Source organism: Solanum dulcamara, chromosome 2, assembly GCF_947179165.1.
Source record: "Solanum dulcamara chromosome 2, daSolDulc1.2, whole genome shotgun sequence".
Lineage (NCBI taxonomy): Eukaryota > Viridiplantae > Streptophyta > Magnoliopsida > Solanales > Solanaceae > Solanum > Solanum dulcamara.
In genome coordinates this window covers 7994940-8009325 of record NC_077238.1, presented here as the reverse complement: position 1 = coordinate 8009325, position 14386 = coordinate 7994940, and the positions used below count along the sequence as shown (strand labels likewise).

Sequence of the window (14386 nt, the reverse complement as noted above, 5' to 3'; positions counted from 1 at the left end):
ATATAGTTACTAGTATTTTATCAAATTACTAATTATGTGAAGCGTCACTATAGTCAAATAATTTTTTCTTTAATTATAATTTTTTTCATTTTTTAAAAAATAGTTATCTAGTTAGCTATGTTGACTTGAAATACTTTTCCTGTTATTTTCATATAACTAACCTATTATGTAAATAATTTACACTTTCTGTGCACAGAATTCAAAATAAATAAAAGAAGACAATCTACTAGGGTTTTCCATGCGGATTTGTCACATGCTTTCTTGTTATCATTAGGTAAACGAATCTAGTGTTCATATTAATAAGAAACAAGTAACAACTATGCCCAAAAAAATAAAAATACTGAACAGCTATATATATATCTTGATTTGATTTTTTCTACCCTCTGCCACTTTCATTCTAAGTTATACTTCTATCGATTTCACTTTGTTTGTCTTATTTTTTTAATTGTCCAATTCAAAATAAGTATTTCTTTTTTTTTTATAACTTTTTAATTTCGATTTTTCACATGACATGTTTAAAGTTACAGCCTACAAGATCTGCATATCTTTAATTTAAGACTATGAGAGGTAAAAATATTTTTTACTTTATTAAATCTATATCAAATCAAAATAGGATAAAAGGGCAGCCCGGTGCACTTAAGCTCCCGCTATGCGCAGGGTCCGGGGAAGGGCCCGACCACAAGGGTCTGTTGTACGCAGCCTTACCTTGCATTTCTGCCAGAGGCTGTTTCCAAGGCTTGAACCCGTGACCTCCTGGTCACATCAAAATAGGATAAATAAATGAAACACCGAGGGAGTAATATTATTTTATTACTCTTCTTTCATGTCCTTAATACAATCACCTGTGCAGAAGTTCTTTAATATTGATAGATTATTCCTTTTTACCCTATCTTGTTTTGTGTCAAATCTATCTTTCATATGACATTACTATATTATTAGATCCTGACCTCCTGTCATGAACAAATAATATGAGGTAGATTATATATATATATATATATATATATATATATATATATCTTCCCCGGACCCTGCGTATAGCGGGAGGTTAAGTGCACCGGACTGCCCTTTTTTATATATATATATATATATATATACTTTTGCCAGTATTTAAGCAAAAGTCGTTTTATCCAATTAATTTATTGAGATCCAGTATTCAGAGATCGAATATCAATTTGAGTAACAGGGCAGACAGACCAATCAACAGTTATGTACAGCAAAATTAGGTAAATGGAATAGATTTAGGCAGAAATAAACCAATCAACAGTTATAAATGCAACTTTTCAATCATGTTTTTGAAAATGTTCACTATCATACAGTTTTAAATTTTACGGTTGAAACTTCTAGTAGTAATGTTATAACCCACTATTCTAGAGTAAAGATATAAAATTTACATTTGAGGTGTTTTGTTAAACCAGAAAACATGTGTAGTTTGGAAAATTATCATACTATATAGTGATGGCAACGGGACGAGACATGTCTGACTTAAATGGGTGTGTGGTGGCAGGGAAAACTGAAACTTCTCTAAAAGAATTTAGTGTGGTTGCGGGACGGATTCCTTGTGGCTAGATTTATAGATGTAGTGGAATTAGGTTGTGATCTTAGTATTCAATTCTTTCCTTCTAAATTAACAATAGCTGCTAGTGTACATGGAAAGTCATTTCTGCTCTTTTTTCATGGGTGGCAGGTTGGAGTCTTCGTGGGTTTGCCCTACAACCACACCATTTGCTATCCCAATTGAAATGGGTGACTTCGTACATCTAAGAGTATCGACTTCAATAAGTCTTTGAAATATCTCCATAAAATAGTACAAAAACGGATTTCCGACAAATTATTAAGATGTCTAGTTATTCACATAGACGAATCAACATTCTTCCTCGTTATAGATGACATTTTACATTATACAAGAACGTCAAAAATTGGGGAAAAATGAATTGAATGAGTGAAAATATCAGATATACCTATCACAGCTAAACTATACTATCCTTTTGTTACTTCAGTAACATGAACTAGATATAATGTGTATAACGAATGAATTTACTCAACCAAAATGGAAGCCAGTTGATTTGTAATTACTTGATAAATTTGGTAGTCTGAGCATTGCAAAAATTCCAGCAGCAAGTGCAGCTAAAGATGCTAAGACAAATGCTGGTATGTTTCCTCCACCAAATAAAGCATCCCATGGACCAGCACCAAGCGAAACAACCATCTAAGTAAATAGAAAATTATGTCAAACTAAATGCAAATGACCACAAAAAAAAAAGACGAGGAAACTAAATAGCGTCATGGCATTTGAACAAAAATATAGCAAGACATTATTATTGATAAAGTAGGGGTGACAAAATTAGCTCATGAAAATATGTTTCGCCCAAGTTTAGGCAAGTTAATGACCTGTCTATTTGTTCACTCAGCCTATTTAAAACTTGAGTGGAATTATGTTAGCCCAAACTGACCCATGAAAAACCTTGTCAAAATATTACAATTGTTTTTTGAAATGCTATATATATATAGGCTATAGCCCTAACAAAGTAAATACAAGTTCTATTAATTTTGTTTGGTAATCAAACAAATCATGAGAAAACAAGGAAAGCAACTAAGACTTGGTAAAAATAGCGGCTTGGGCAATGATTCATTGTTTAGCCCATCTTGACTCAAGCTCATCTCAACTCGAGAAACCATTGGGTGAGTTAATGACCCGCCAAAATTATTCACTCAGCAGCCCAAATTCAGCCTATAGAAGCTTATCTCCCGTATATTCTTTTCGGGACAGAACTGTTTACAGTATTGCGCCATGTGGCATAGCACATGGTAGCAAATCCCAAGAATGTATGAAGCACATCCATAAGTGAGTTACATGTCAAATATTTTGTTAGGCATAATATGTTACATGTCAAATATTTTGCTAGGCCTAAACTCTGTAAGGATCCTCCAGAAAAAGAGTGTTTAGCATGCTTTATCATTCTTTCAGTTTTGAGAAGTTATTGACACCTCTATCGCGCACACACAATGAAGACAAATAGCAAGAAATAGATATAAATCAATATTACCTGAGGTACAACAATTGCAAGATTCAAGACTCCTATTGCCAACCCTGCAAAAGCATACCAGTTTCAATAATTGCCTCATCGAGTAAGACATGATAAAATTTTAATGGATCAAAGGAAATACCTTGACCACCACCAGCATCAGCTGTCAACTCTGCTGTGATAGAGAAAGGGACACTGTAAGTTACCTGCAGGCATGTAAAGCAAAATGCATGAAAAGATGAACTATCATCCAGAAGTATCAATATCCCCAGAAATAAAAAATCACATCTACTGGATAAGCAGCTAACAGGTACAAAAATATACGGAGTAATAAAAAACTTACAGCAAGAGGAATGCCAAGAAGCGAGAAAACAACCAAAGCAGCAATTTGAGTTGATCGAGTAGCACCAATCACATGTTGGACTCCTTGCGTATGTGCACTGATAGAAACCACGCTAATGATAGCGGTGCAGGCCATGCAGACAAATACAATGAGGTTGCTCACAGCCCAAACAAGTCTAGAACCAATCCACTTGCACATTGGCTCAATAAGAAAGGAGCTAATGCCAAGAACAACCTGCTCACAGGGAGATTCATCACAACAACTTAGAATTCAGTGGGGCAGCCATGAGAGAGACATAAATAAGCTCGCAATGGATAATAGTTCTAGTTAAGCTGCAAATCACCTATTATTAGATCTAAATAAAGAATAACTAGTTATTCTCAATTCTGAGTTCTTACAGAATTCAATAGCAAACCAAATGCACCTTCTCTGACACCTTGGTTATATGCTTTTACTTCAGCTGCTTCTCCTTTCGGGTCTCCATGATAGACTTCTCTCCCCATCCAATCCGTGTCAAAAAGGAAAAAGGGAAACCAGGACAACTGGTTGAAAGAACAGAAAGACATAATTAGCTGCAGTGGAAAGATCACAAGAAACCTAAAGAATAAAATTCACAAAATACAGAAAATTGGAAATATGTACAGGTAGTTAAAAGCTTAAATCAGAAAAATCATGAAGTTACTTACCCAAGTCAGAGCCATGACAATGAGAACCGAATGCATTGCGGGAGGCAAATGACGTAAGCTGGTTAACAGATTGACCAAAACTGCTCCAGGGCTATCAGTGAAGCTATCACCTTGATCCTGGTCAGGGCTCTGTTCTTCATTCTTTGGACTATTATCTGCTACACGACCCATCCCAGATTCATTATTTGCTACACTATTTACAGACTGCAACTCCCTTTTCGATTGAGAAAGGTCAATGCCAGTATTCTGAGGACCATCCAAGAGAGGAGCAGAATCTGACAAGCGTTTATATTGCTTGGGTGACAGTGGGACTTCGTTGGCGAAGTAGAGAGTTACTAATGTGCATAGAGTCAGAAAGACCTGTTCACAATCCAGAAAGCACTTTGAATGACAGAATGATGACGGGTACTAAAACACACAGTAACACCACCAGAGAAGAATTCATTTTTACTATGTTCAAGCTTAAGCATGGAACTAGTTCTTCACAGTCAAAAAACATCCCCCTGTTCCACTTTGTTTGACACATTTACCGCTGTTTGGAGAGTCAATGAGGTACTTCTTTGACCACATTTTTCTTAAATGTTTTTTCAGTATTTTGAATTATTAACTATCTTGACTTATAATATTTTCTATGTAATTTCCAAATATGCATATTATTCAAAAAGACTCGAAGAATCTATATCTAAATTCACACCGAAAATTAAGCACTTTGAGCCTCGTTGAACCATGCAAAACAAAGTGAATGGAAGAAGTAATAATTAGTGTTCACACAGAAATTTTTTTCCATAATTAGTTAATTGTTTTTAGAGTGCTTGTCAACAAAATGACTATTGCCAATTATATAGTATCACTTGAGCACTTTGACAAACACTTTGAGACTAAAGACAAATACCAGAGAAAACATGTTCAACATATTTGATGTACACTTAATTCCAGTGCTGCAATTCACAAGAAATGTTACTGTATCATGAGATAGATACTGTCACAGAGAAACTCAACACTGATCCAATTACAGATTAACCAGAGATCCACATGAAGTGAAATGGATAGTGAGAATTCATATAGCCCAGCTGACTACAGCATGGATGTGGACTTGTACCGTTTAAGAAAACCAGAGGAGGGCTCTACGAAGAGTTGACCAAATTTGACTGAGGATCGACCATCCAATCCACTTGTGGGCCATATGTCCAATCCACTTGGGCCGATCTACCTACCTTTTTCCAGTGCTGAGATACTTACATGGGAAAAAAAAAACTTTTTCCAATCTTACAAGGATTCTAGGAGGGTAAGTATAGATTCAACTTCATTAACAAACACCTTACGCCAAAGGAAGACATAAGTATACAATTAATCTGCTGGATTGTGTTTGACTCGTCTTCAAAGCATCTAGTTTTATTTTTATTTTGAGATGGTAACATATCATATATATGTATATCAACAGTGTGAAAGCTACACTGAACCATTTTCACACCCACGTTATGCATATAGGGATAGTATTCCACTGCTATGTTCTCTTATACTTCTTTCTGCCTCTTCTTCAACAATGTAGCAATTGAGTGGTATTTCTTGGCATTACCTTTTAGGCGTACTAAGTTATAAAATGTGTCAATAGTATTGTTGTCACCCCTGCAGTGAACAAACAGATGGTTTATAGTCTCATCTTCTTCCCCACATAATTGACACCTGCTACATAGATAGCTACCCCTTCTTTGTAAGTTTTCATGAGTCCGACAAGCATTATTGGCCACCAACCAGGAGAAGCATGCCACTTTATAGGGAGTTTTTGTTTTCCAGATTTGATACCAGGGCCAAGAACTTGAGCTTTGCTAATAGTGCTGCTGGGTAAAATTCTGGCAACAAGACTTCACAATGAAAATACCCCTGCTATGCTGCTTCCAAACAAAAAAACGTTCACTCTAACTGATGTTGTGAAGCGGCGCCAGAACAAGTCATCGACTCTTCCCACTTCTATGTCATTGATATTTCATCTAAAAGTGAAATTTCATGTATCCTGATCTTTGTATCTGGCAACTGTTGCATGTATTCAAGATGAGAATTTTTCATTTGGGCCTAGGCCATCATTATCTTAGCATATAAATAGGAAGTCTGTTAGTTTAGGGTTCAGTTCATGCTGTTACTAGAAGAATTTTTGTAAGGGAACCTCGTCGTGGAATTGATCTTTACCTCTTCTTGAACCTTATCTTGATGCTTCTTAGAAAGTGGCCTTGTATAAGTTCAATTCTCTTATTCCACGGATGAAACCTTATAGTTGAATTGTTAATTAGTTGGTTCTAGTTATATGTTTACTTCTAAACCATTTGGAAGGAAAGGAAAGCTAGAATTTAAAGCAACACTGAGTCAGTCATGAGCATTGAATACAAATGTATCTCTAAACTATTCTTTTTGGTGTAACATGGTCATCACAAATGAGGTAGACTTTTGAGTTCTTCACATTTTGTTGTGTGGGGCGAAGTGCTAACTAGTCAAAAACGTCCACGTTCGGAAGATAAATGTACCAGAGATGAGGCTGCCCAGATGGATGCGTGAACATACAAGGAAAACTATGATTAGGAGAAAAGCTATTTGGGACAAGGTGGAAGTGGCCTCTTTGTGGACAAAACGAGGGAAGCAAAACTGAGATGGTTCAAGCATGTGAAGAGAAGGTGCACAGATGTGCAATTTAGGAGGTGTGAGAGATTGGTTGTCGCTATAGTTAGGAGAGGTAGAGGTAGGTCGAAAAAGAACTATTGGAGGTGCTTAGACAGGACATGACACAACTTCAACTTACTGAGGACATGACCCCTAAGTTGCTCGGACTAAGATGCGGGTATCCGACGTGGAGGCGAATCCGAGCGTCGGATTAGGCAAAATCTAAATTTTAAGATTCGGGGGCACGAATATAGGTATGGATACGAATACTGGAATTCGGCTAAAAAATCAATAATTATAAAATAGAGCTATAAATATATTCTAAATTTTGAAAGATCTTCTACGTCATCATTCCCAAGACCCCCAACTTCTTCTTTCAAGCTCTCTGGTTCTTTCTCTCGATAAATAGAAAGAAAAAGAAAGTCATTCAAGACCTTCCCAACTCTTCCTACAGATCATTGCTATTGTTCGCTAAAAGTCAGAATACAACCGCTTGAAAGTATGCCATTCCTCATGTTTTAAGTCTATTTTAACTTTTATCAAAATCTCAATTTTCCCCCAAATTTGTCCATGAACTTTAGTCAAAGTATCCGATGTGGGTTGACCGAATCCCACACATCCCTCACCCGTCTCTTGTCGACACAGGTGCAGAAGCAAAAATAAAGAGACCGTACAACTTAACATGACCCTAGATAGAAAGGTATGTAAGGTCGAGAATTAAGGTAGAAGGTTAGTAGGTAGCAGAGTGTCGTCGCCCTTTGGGAGGGAGAGGCAAAGGGCTAGCCTTATATCCTCTTCTCCTTACTAGTAGTACTCCCTCTATCCCAATTTTTATGAGTAAGTTTGACTTGACACAGAGTTTAAGAAAGAAAGACTTATGAAACTTGTGGTCTAAAATAAGTCATAGATATTTGTGTGGCTTTAAATCATTTTATTTAGGATAAAATCAGTGTTATCAAAAGCGAAAAGTGCAAAAAAGCTCTAAAGTTCCTTGGGGCTTTAAGTGCAAAGTGCAAAGTGCAAATAAAGCGTGGGCTTTATTGAGAAAAGGCGCAAATGGAGAAAACATACAGATATATACATGTTTAGTCCAAGACTAATAATTATAGGCCTGAATAAAAAATATCAATGGTTTAGCATCGCCTCTGCAAGAAATGCTCATTCACAAGGAAAAATATGTCTTAGAGCCTTGACGATGACACTGAAGCGCACATTAAGCAAGGCGAAGCACTCAACGCATTCTGAGCCTCGCTTTAGGGCTTAAGCGCGCCTTTGATAACACTGGGTAAAATGAATATTTTAAAATTAAATTGTTACTAAATATAGAAATGTGTCATTCATTTTGGGACTAATAAAAAAGAAAAGTAAGTCATATAAATTGGGACAGAAGGAGTAGGATTTAGTAATCACGTTCATATAAATTGGGACAGAGGGAGTAGTGTTTAGTAATCACGTAGTTTCTTATTCTTCAATGTGTTTTTACTATCTATTGCTTCATTTTGCTTTGTATCTTGATTTTTTTTTCTTGCAACCTTGTTTCGGATAACTTCTTTTTTGAGCCGAGTGCAGAAACAACCTCTCTATCCCACAAAGGAAGGAGTAAGGTTGTGTACATCTTATCCTCCCCATACCCCACTTGTGAGATTACACTGGTATATTACTACTACTTTTTTTTACATTGTCCTTGGTAAAGCTCCTCTATAGGTATCCTGCTGCCTGCAATTGCTAGATTATCAATATTGACCTATTAACAATAAAAAAAAGATAATACTTGTGTTGACTAATTGCTTCTATTTGAATCTGTCATTTCTTTCTTATTCTAAATCTAAGCTTGGTTTGGGTTAATTGACAGTGCCAGCAAGGATTCAAGCTATCTACAGCTTGTTTTTGTGTGACCCCTTTATGTTTATGTTAAGTCATTTTCATAGGTTGTACTTGAGGGTTGTTGGTTTTCCATCAATGTGCTTGAATCTTGTGGGATTTTCTTGTCGTCACTAGCCAACCCCAATTAGCTTGGATTGAGATGTATATGTTGTCTTTGTACTCTATCTAATTTCAAAAGCCAATTTTCAACATTAGTATATCAGTCGGTTTTAAAAAAGGTATATCAGCAAGTAGCAAGTGACAAGATGCATAAGAGGACGTGATTAATTTTTTAAGACATTGCTTACAAAAGATTCTGACCTCTTTTTATGCTTTTACTGAGCCGAAGGTCTTTCGGAAATAGCCGTCCTACCTTGGTAGGAGTAAGGTCTGCGTACACTTTATCCTCCCCAGACCCCACGTTGTGGGGTTTCACTGGGTTGTTGTTGTTGTTGCTTACAAAAGATGCTCGAGGAAAATCTTTATCAAGGATACAGGATATGACGAGTAGATCAGAAACTTCCTTTTATGGTTTGTTAGCAACAAGTTTTGTCAATGTACATCTATAAACAAGGTTGAAAAAAGTGTCTAACTAACATAGATGATCTCAAAAAATCAGGATTCAAAAATAGAAATTACTATATCTACACAAGAACTCTATCGAGGACAATTAACTCACCACTGCAACTAAGAATGCTGCTTTGAGATTTCCACAAGGCTCACAACAAGCTCTATTTGTCAAAAACGGAAACCATCTGTCCAGACACAAAGTTTAGTCAAAGACTACCTTAAGCATGTAATATTTTAACCAAATCTTAATTGAGAAGACATTTTTGCGACCAAAAGCTCAAGAACTTTGAAAGGCATGTCCCTTAAGAAGAATGCTGAACAAGTGATATTGTTCAAACTGGATGTGGGCTATCTTTTTACATAAGCACACACACATATAACATCACCATGTCACTTCAGATATGCAATAAACAACCAACCTGTGCCAACCTCCACTGGCTCCAGCAGAAAATCCAAGAATGTTTCCAACAGCCATCCAGGAGCAGAACACAGCGTTTGCAGTATTTCTTTGATCAGGACCTACAACAAAGTCACCAAGACATCACAATAAATCGCAACAAAAGGAGAACTGTATCAACTAATTGAAAAAAAAAATCTTCCATCTAACGGAACTTTTACCTGACAAATCTGCCAAAAGAGCTCGAGCCGGACCCTGCCAACATAAAACAATTATAGTGTAACATCTATTAAAATCATCTACACCGCTAGAAATAGTGGTAAACATTCAGAAGCTAACCTGCACAGTATTATTAGCAAGATCGAGCATCCAAAACCCAACGACGAATACAATGGCTGCTCTTGAGCGAGTGCCTTTGAAAGTGCTGCATTTTCACACATTAAACAAAGACTTCACAGCCTATTCAGATAATCCACAAAACTACAGGACAAGAGGAAGAAAAAACCTGCAATGCTCTTTTGTGTCCCCCAATAAGTATCCTATGTCTGCAGAAAACCCGATAATTATCACCTAAACGACAAGATTTAGTTCAACCGATTTAACTGGGACCAAATAATTCAATATAGGATAAACATAACTGCTAAATGCTTACAGCAATAGAGATCATGAGAGCTCCAATAAAAATGAAAGGCCTTCTTCTGCCATATTTTGAATGACATTTATCACTCCATATACCTACACAAGGTTGTACCTGAAAGAATTTCCAAGAAGATAAGTTTCTAAGTTGAATGATCAATGGAGCTTCTGGAGAAACTTCTCCAATATATGAGTCTTCTTGTATGTACCATATATCTGGCGACTTCATTTTACTGATCAAAGGATAGAAAGTTTTAATTCAAGGAACAGCTGACAAATTTTGCAGAGATCCAAAAGTTAAAAAAAGATTTTGTTTAGTGAGTCCACAGAATTTCAAAAAGTGTAGCTTTTGCAATTGGTTCTGCAGGTGCAAAGGTTACCACATCTTATATTTTCAGCAATTTATCTCAATAGAGCTGTTTTAACACCTCTAAATTCTAATTACTGACATTCATCACTTTAGATGGACATTTACCAAGTGATTCTGCAATAAAATTCCACGATATTCAAACACCTTACCACAAGGCCAGTAATAGGACCACATAGCCATATAAAAGAAGAGAAGGCATGCTCTATTCCAAGTGTCTGCAAAACATAGAAACGGAAAATTTTAGGCAAAGAAGAAACTCAACTAGAAATAGGCAAAAAAAAAAAAGACTGAATCCAGAAAGAAAATTATAAGAACTTATGGCTTGTGGCTAGTAGAAAACAGCTATCGATTTTAAAGACCATTTCTGCACTGGAACCGTAATTGCATTTAAGAGATTACTGTAGAAATTTCAAACCTTCAAAGAATTTTTGTCATGACCAAGCTGTAACTATATGAACATAAGTTTGCTTGCTTTCTGTTTCTTATTTTCTTAAAAATTAAGTATTAACTTTCAAAGGGGAAGATATCAACTGCAAGCTGTATATAAAAGCCATTAAGCTATTAAAGAATGTTATTTGCTGAAACTTTTTATGTGAAACTCATGATTAAAGTTATTCCCTTATAACAATCAAAATTTGGTACAGAAAGAAACTGTTCTCGGATGTACTACTGTTTAATTTTTACCAAAAGGAGAATGGAGGTCTATATGATAAGCCACTCTGTTCATGGAAACTTTGGATGTACAACACGAATAAGGTTGTCATACATTCATGTGTGTACAGAAACAACACAAATATACCATATAGGCATATACCAACCAATATGGCTTATATACAGGAGTTTTGCCACATTAATAAAACTATTTACTACATAAAGAAAATGTGTACAGAAACAACATAAATATACCGTATGATCTAATTATTAAAACATATATACCAGATAGTGTGGATCAAAAAGCAGCTACCAGCTTGTCGTGATCCCTCTTTATTGCTTTCTCACCAAGATTGTCTTTTTCATCATAAGCACTTAACCGTCACCCATGAGTAGTACTCATTACAGGAAACTATTAGAAGCTGGAACCCACTCAATCCCCAGGGCTTTGTTAGGTAAGAACACAGCAGATGATGTGTTGATTAGGTGCGCATCACAGGGTTCTAATCCTACCGCATACAAAAGACTGGTATTTAAGTGGAGAAGAGTAGAGGAGCACCCATTATCCATCTGTTTCAAACAATGTGCCACTAGCCTAGGGGCTATCTCTGTTATCAAGTAACAGCTGGGACCCACTCAACTATTTTAAATAGCATCCAATTGGTATAGAGCAACCGCTATCAACAGTCTTTTTTGTAAGTTCATTTCCTGGTTCAAAAGAATACTAAGATGTGCAAACAGTTTCCAAATAGCTTTTCAACTTTAGGAGCTCGAAGCTTCTACAAAATAAATTTATTTCTAGAGGTCTTCGACTCTAAAGATCCTTAAGTATCATGTTCACCAGGAAACCAACAGTGCTCGTCTACAGGTCACAATATTAACTCTTTTATGCTAATTTCTTATTCCTGCTTTAATACGTCTCAATAATCTTTTTATGTATACAAGAACCTTTAGTTCATTTCCAGTCTCTTTTCTCTATGAAATATAAGTGATCACAGAGATAGTTTCTGCATTCCTAACAACCTAAACAAAATTGCAAGTGAAAATATAGTAGAGAGTTTGTGTGAACCACATGGCTTTAAATGTTCAATTTACACGACATTTTTTTGTACTTCTATACAAACATCAAAGACGAGCAGAGGGTCATTCGGATACAGCCTCCCTACCTCCACGAAGTAGTGGTGAGTTCTGCGTACACTCTACCCTTCTCATACCCCACTTGTAGGATTCCACTGGGTATCTTGTCGTTGTTGTATACAAACATCAAAGACATCAAGTAAATTTTCCTGAAAATTTATGTTGGAAATTTTCAAACTAGATTCCCATTGCTGCAGCTGTAAATTTTATCCACTTACACGGCCCTCGGCTGGAGGCAAGATTTAGGCAGAAATTTGGCACTGCCTTGATAAGACTCCACTCATTGCGTCGTGCAGCACTACCTTGCTTCCAGCTACGATTTTTGTTGCTCCTCGTTATTTAGTTCCCTTCGCCTATCACATTATTTGGTTATTGTAATTGCTTCTGTTTTCTGGATGCTGTGTTATGCTTTCCCTATTATTTGTTATGTCCTCTTTACTTCTCTATTTTCCTTTTAACTGCTTTGATGTGCGTTATTGGAACAGAGGGTATTTTGAAAATAGCCTCTACACTCTATCCTCCCCAGAACCCCACCTATGGACTACACTAGGTTTGTTGTTGTTGTTGTTGTAGTTACCACTAGTATAAATAGATACATCAATCTCTAACTCCATGTCCGGTCAAACAAATCAAAAACAGAGCAGTAACTAGTAAAATTAACATCTTAAACTTCAGTGAAACAGTATTATACTCCATTTGTTTACTTTTACTCGTCATGTTTGCTTCTGGAGAGTCAAAGATATAAAAAATGGATGATAAATGGTTGTAGGTTGATAATCAGTGCACCTGAATGTAAGGAGTAAGGAGAGAGAGTTGCAAAGCCCATCCAAACTGTACACCGGCAGCGACGGTGCAACTAAGAATCAATGTGAGCAAACTGTTACGTACAGGCGGAGGAGGAGGAGAATCATTCATTTCTCCATTAGAAACCCTAGGAGACGATGAATCACTACGGATCTCCAAATGAGTAAACCGAGATTCATCAATGTCAACTAATTCCACTTCCTGCTTCAGATTCTTATACGGTACTCTGATCGATACCGCATCCATTTTTATGGCAAATGAATCGGGATCTGCTTCAGTTACAGATAACACATTCGATCTGGAAATGCGTCCGCTAAGAGATTGAAAATTGAAGCTTTCTTTTTTTCTCTCTATGGCCTGTGATTTCTTTTGTGTTGGTTTTCGGTGAAGTAAAAATGCTTGAATATTTTTAATTTTATGGAAAACGACGTCGGATTGTCGATTGGTTTTGCGTTGGATTCAAAGGTGGGTGCTTGACTTTTTCACAAAGGGAAAAAGAAGGAGACGTAAGGCCACCGACGCCGATGTTCAGTCTACTAGGAATATCACTTTCCTTGTTATGTCATTTTGCTATTCTGGCAATGGTACTTAGTTGACATACCAAAATCAACATGTTCACATAAAGTTAAAAATTGGGTGAATACATGATGACATATTTGATTGAATATTTGATCACACGATAAAATGCTATTATTAAATACTTGTGACTCAAATTTTGATATCATTTAAAATAGATCATATCATTTATTTATATATATAAGGTAAGGAGAGTAGAATTTTAATTAGTTCAACATTTATGAATGTGACAGAATGAAGAGGGGAAGGGCTCGACAGAACAGAAAGAAGAGACATCAGTAAAAACTTCTGAAGTTGTTAAAATTAGAAGGTTGAGAAGGTTGCAGATGATGGTCCGAAAACTCAGGTTGTAGATGGATCAATTATCTTTTATTTGTAATGGGTCTTTTAATTAGTGGGGGCTATGGATATGGGTCGGGGAGGGTAAGAAAAAAGAGATGGGTTGAAATTTAAATTTCTCCAATAAAAAAATGTTATGTAATAATTAAAAAATAAAAAACTGTTAATTTTAAGAGTAAAAATGGATCAAAAAGATTAACTGACAATAAAAAAATGTTATGTAATAATTAAAAAATAAAAAACTACTTTTAAGAGTAAAAACGGATCAAAAAGATTAACTGACAATAAATAAATGATAGATATATTTAAACTTTTTCGGATAGTAGTAAGATATTTTTGGCA

The 14386-nt window shown here is 36.0% G+C and overlaps 1 protein-coding gene across 2 annotated transcripts; it reads right to left on the bottom strand.

Moving 5' to 3' along the window:
• Window positions 1–1847: 1847 nt before the first annotated feature.
• LOC129880201 (sucrose transport protein SUC3) lies at window positions 1848–13696 on the bottom strand. Of its 2 annotated transcripts, XM_055954137.1 has the most exons (14): window positions 13112–13696; window positions 10687–10752; window positions 10184–10282; window positions 10037–10101; window positions 9871–9955; window positions 9753–9786; window positions 9554–9653; window positions 9244–9319; window positions 4053–4412; window positions 3765–3908; window positions 3367–3600; window positions 3166–3229; window positions 3045–3088; window positions 1848–2206 (listed from the first exon to the last, which is right to left on the bottom strand). In XM_055954137.1, the coding sequence occupies exons 1-14, from the start codon at window positions 13373–13375 to the stop codon at window positions 2039–2041; spliced, it is 1803 nt and encodes a 600-aa protein (XP_055810112.1). In that variant the 5' UTR covers window positions 13376–13696; the 3' UTR covers window positions 1848–2038. The 2 variants fall into 2 exon arrangements, with proteins under 2 accessions (XP_055810112.1, XP_055810113.1); XM_055954138.1 differs by lacking the exon at window positions 13112–13696 and having other exon boundaries at window positions 10037–10076; window positions 10687–10755.
• Window positions 13697–14386: the final 690 nt, after the last annotated feature.

What these genes read in the sequence shown, in the direction of transcription:
- LOC129880201 (XM_055954137.1), bottom strand. Translation starts at nt 13,375, where the DNA reads ATGGATGCGGTATCGATCAGAGTACCGTATAAGAATCTGAAGCAGGAA. An exon ending in CTCTCATGATCTCTATTGCT is followed by an intron (nt 10,102 to 10,183) that starts GTAAGCATTTAG and finishes CTTGTCGTTTAG; the next exon opens with GTGATAATTATCGGGTTTTC. An exon ending in GCCAGTGGAGGTTGGCACAG is followed by an intron (nt 9,320 to 9,553) that starts GTTGGTTGTTTA and finishes GTGTCTGGACAG; the next exon opens with ATGGTTTCCGTTTTTGACAA.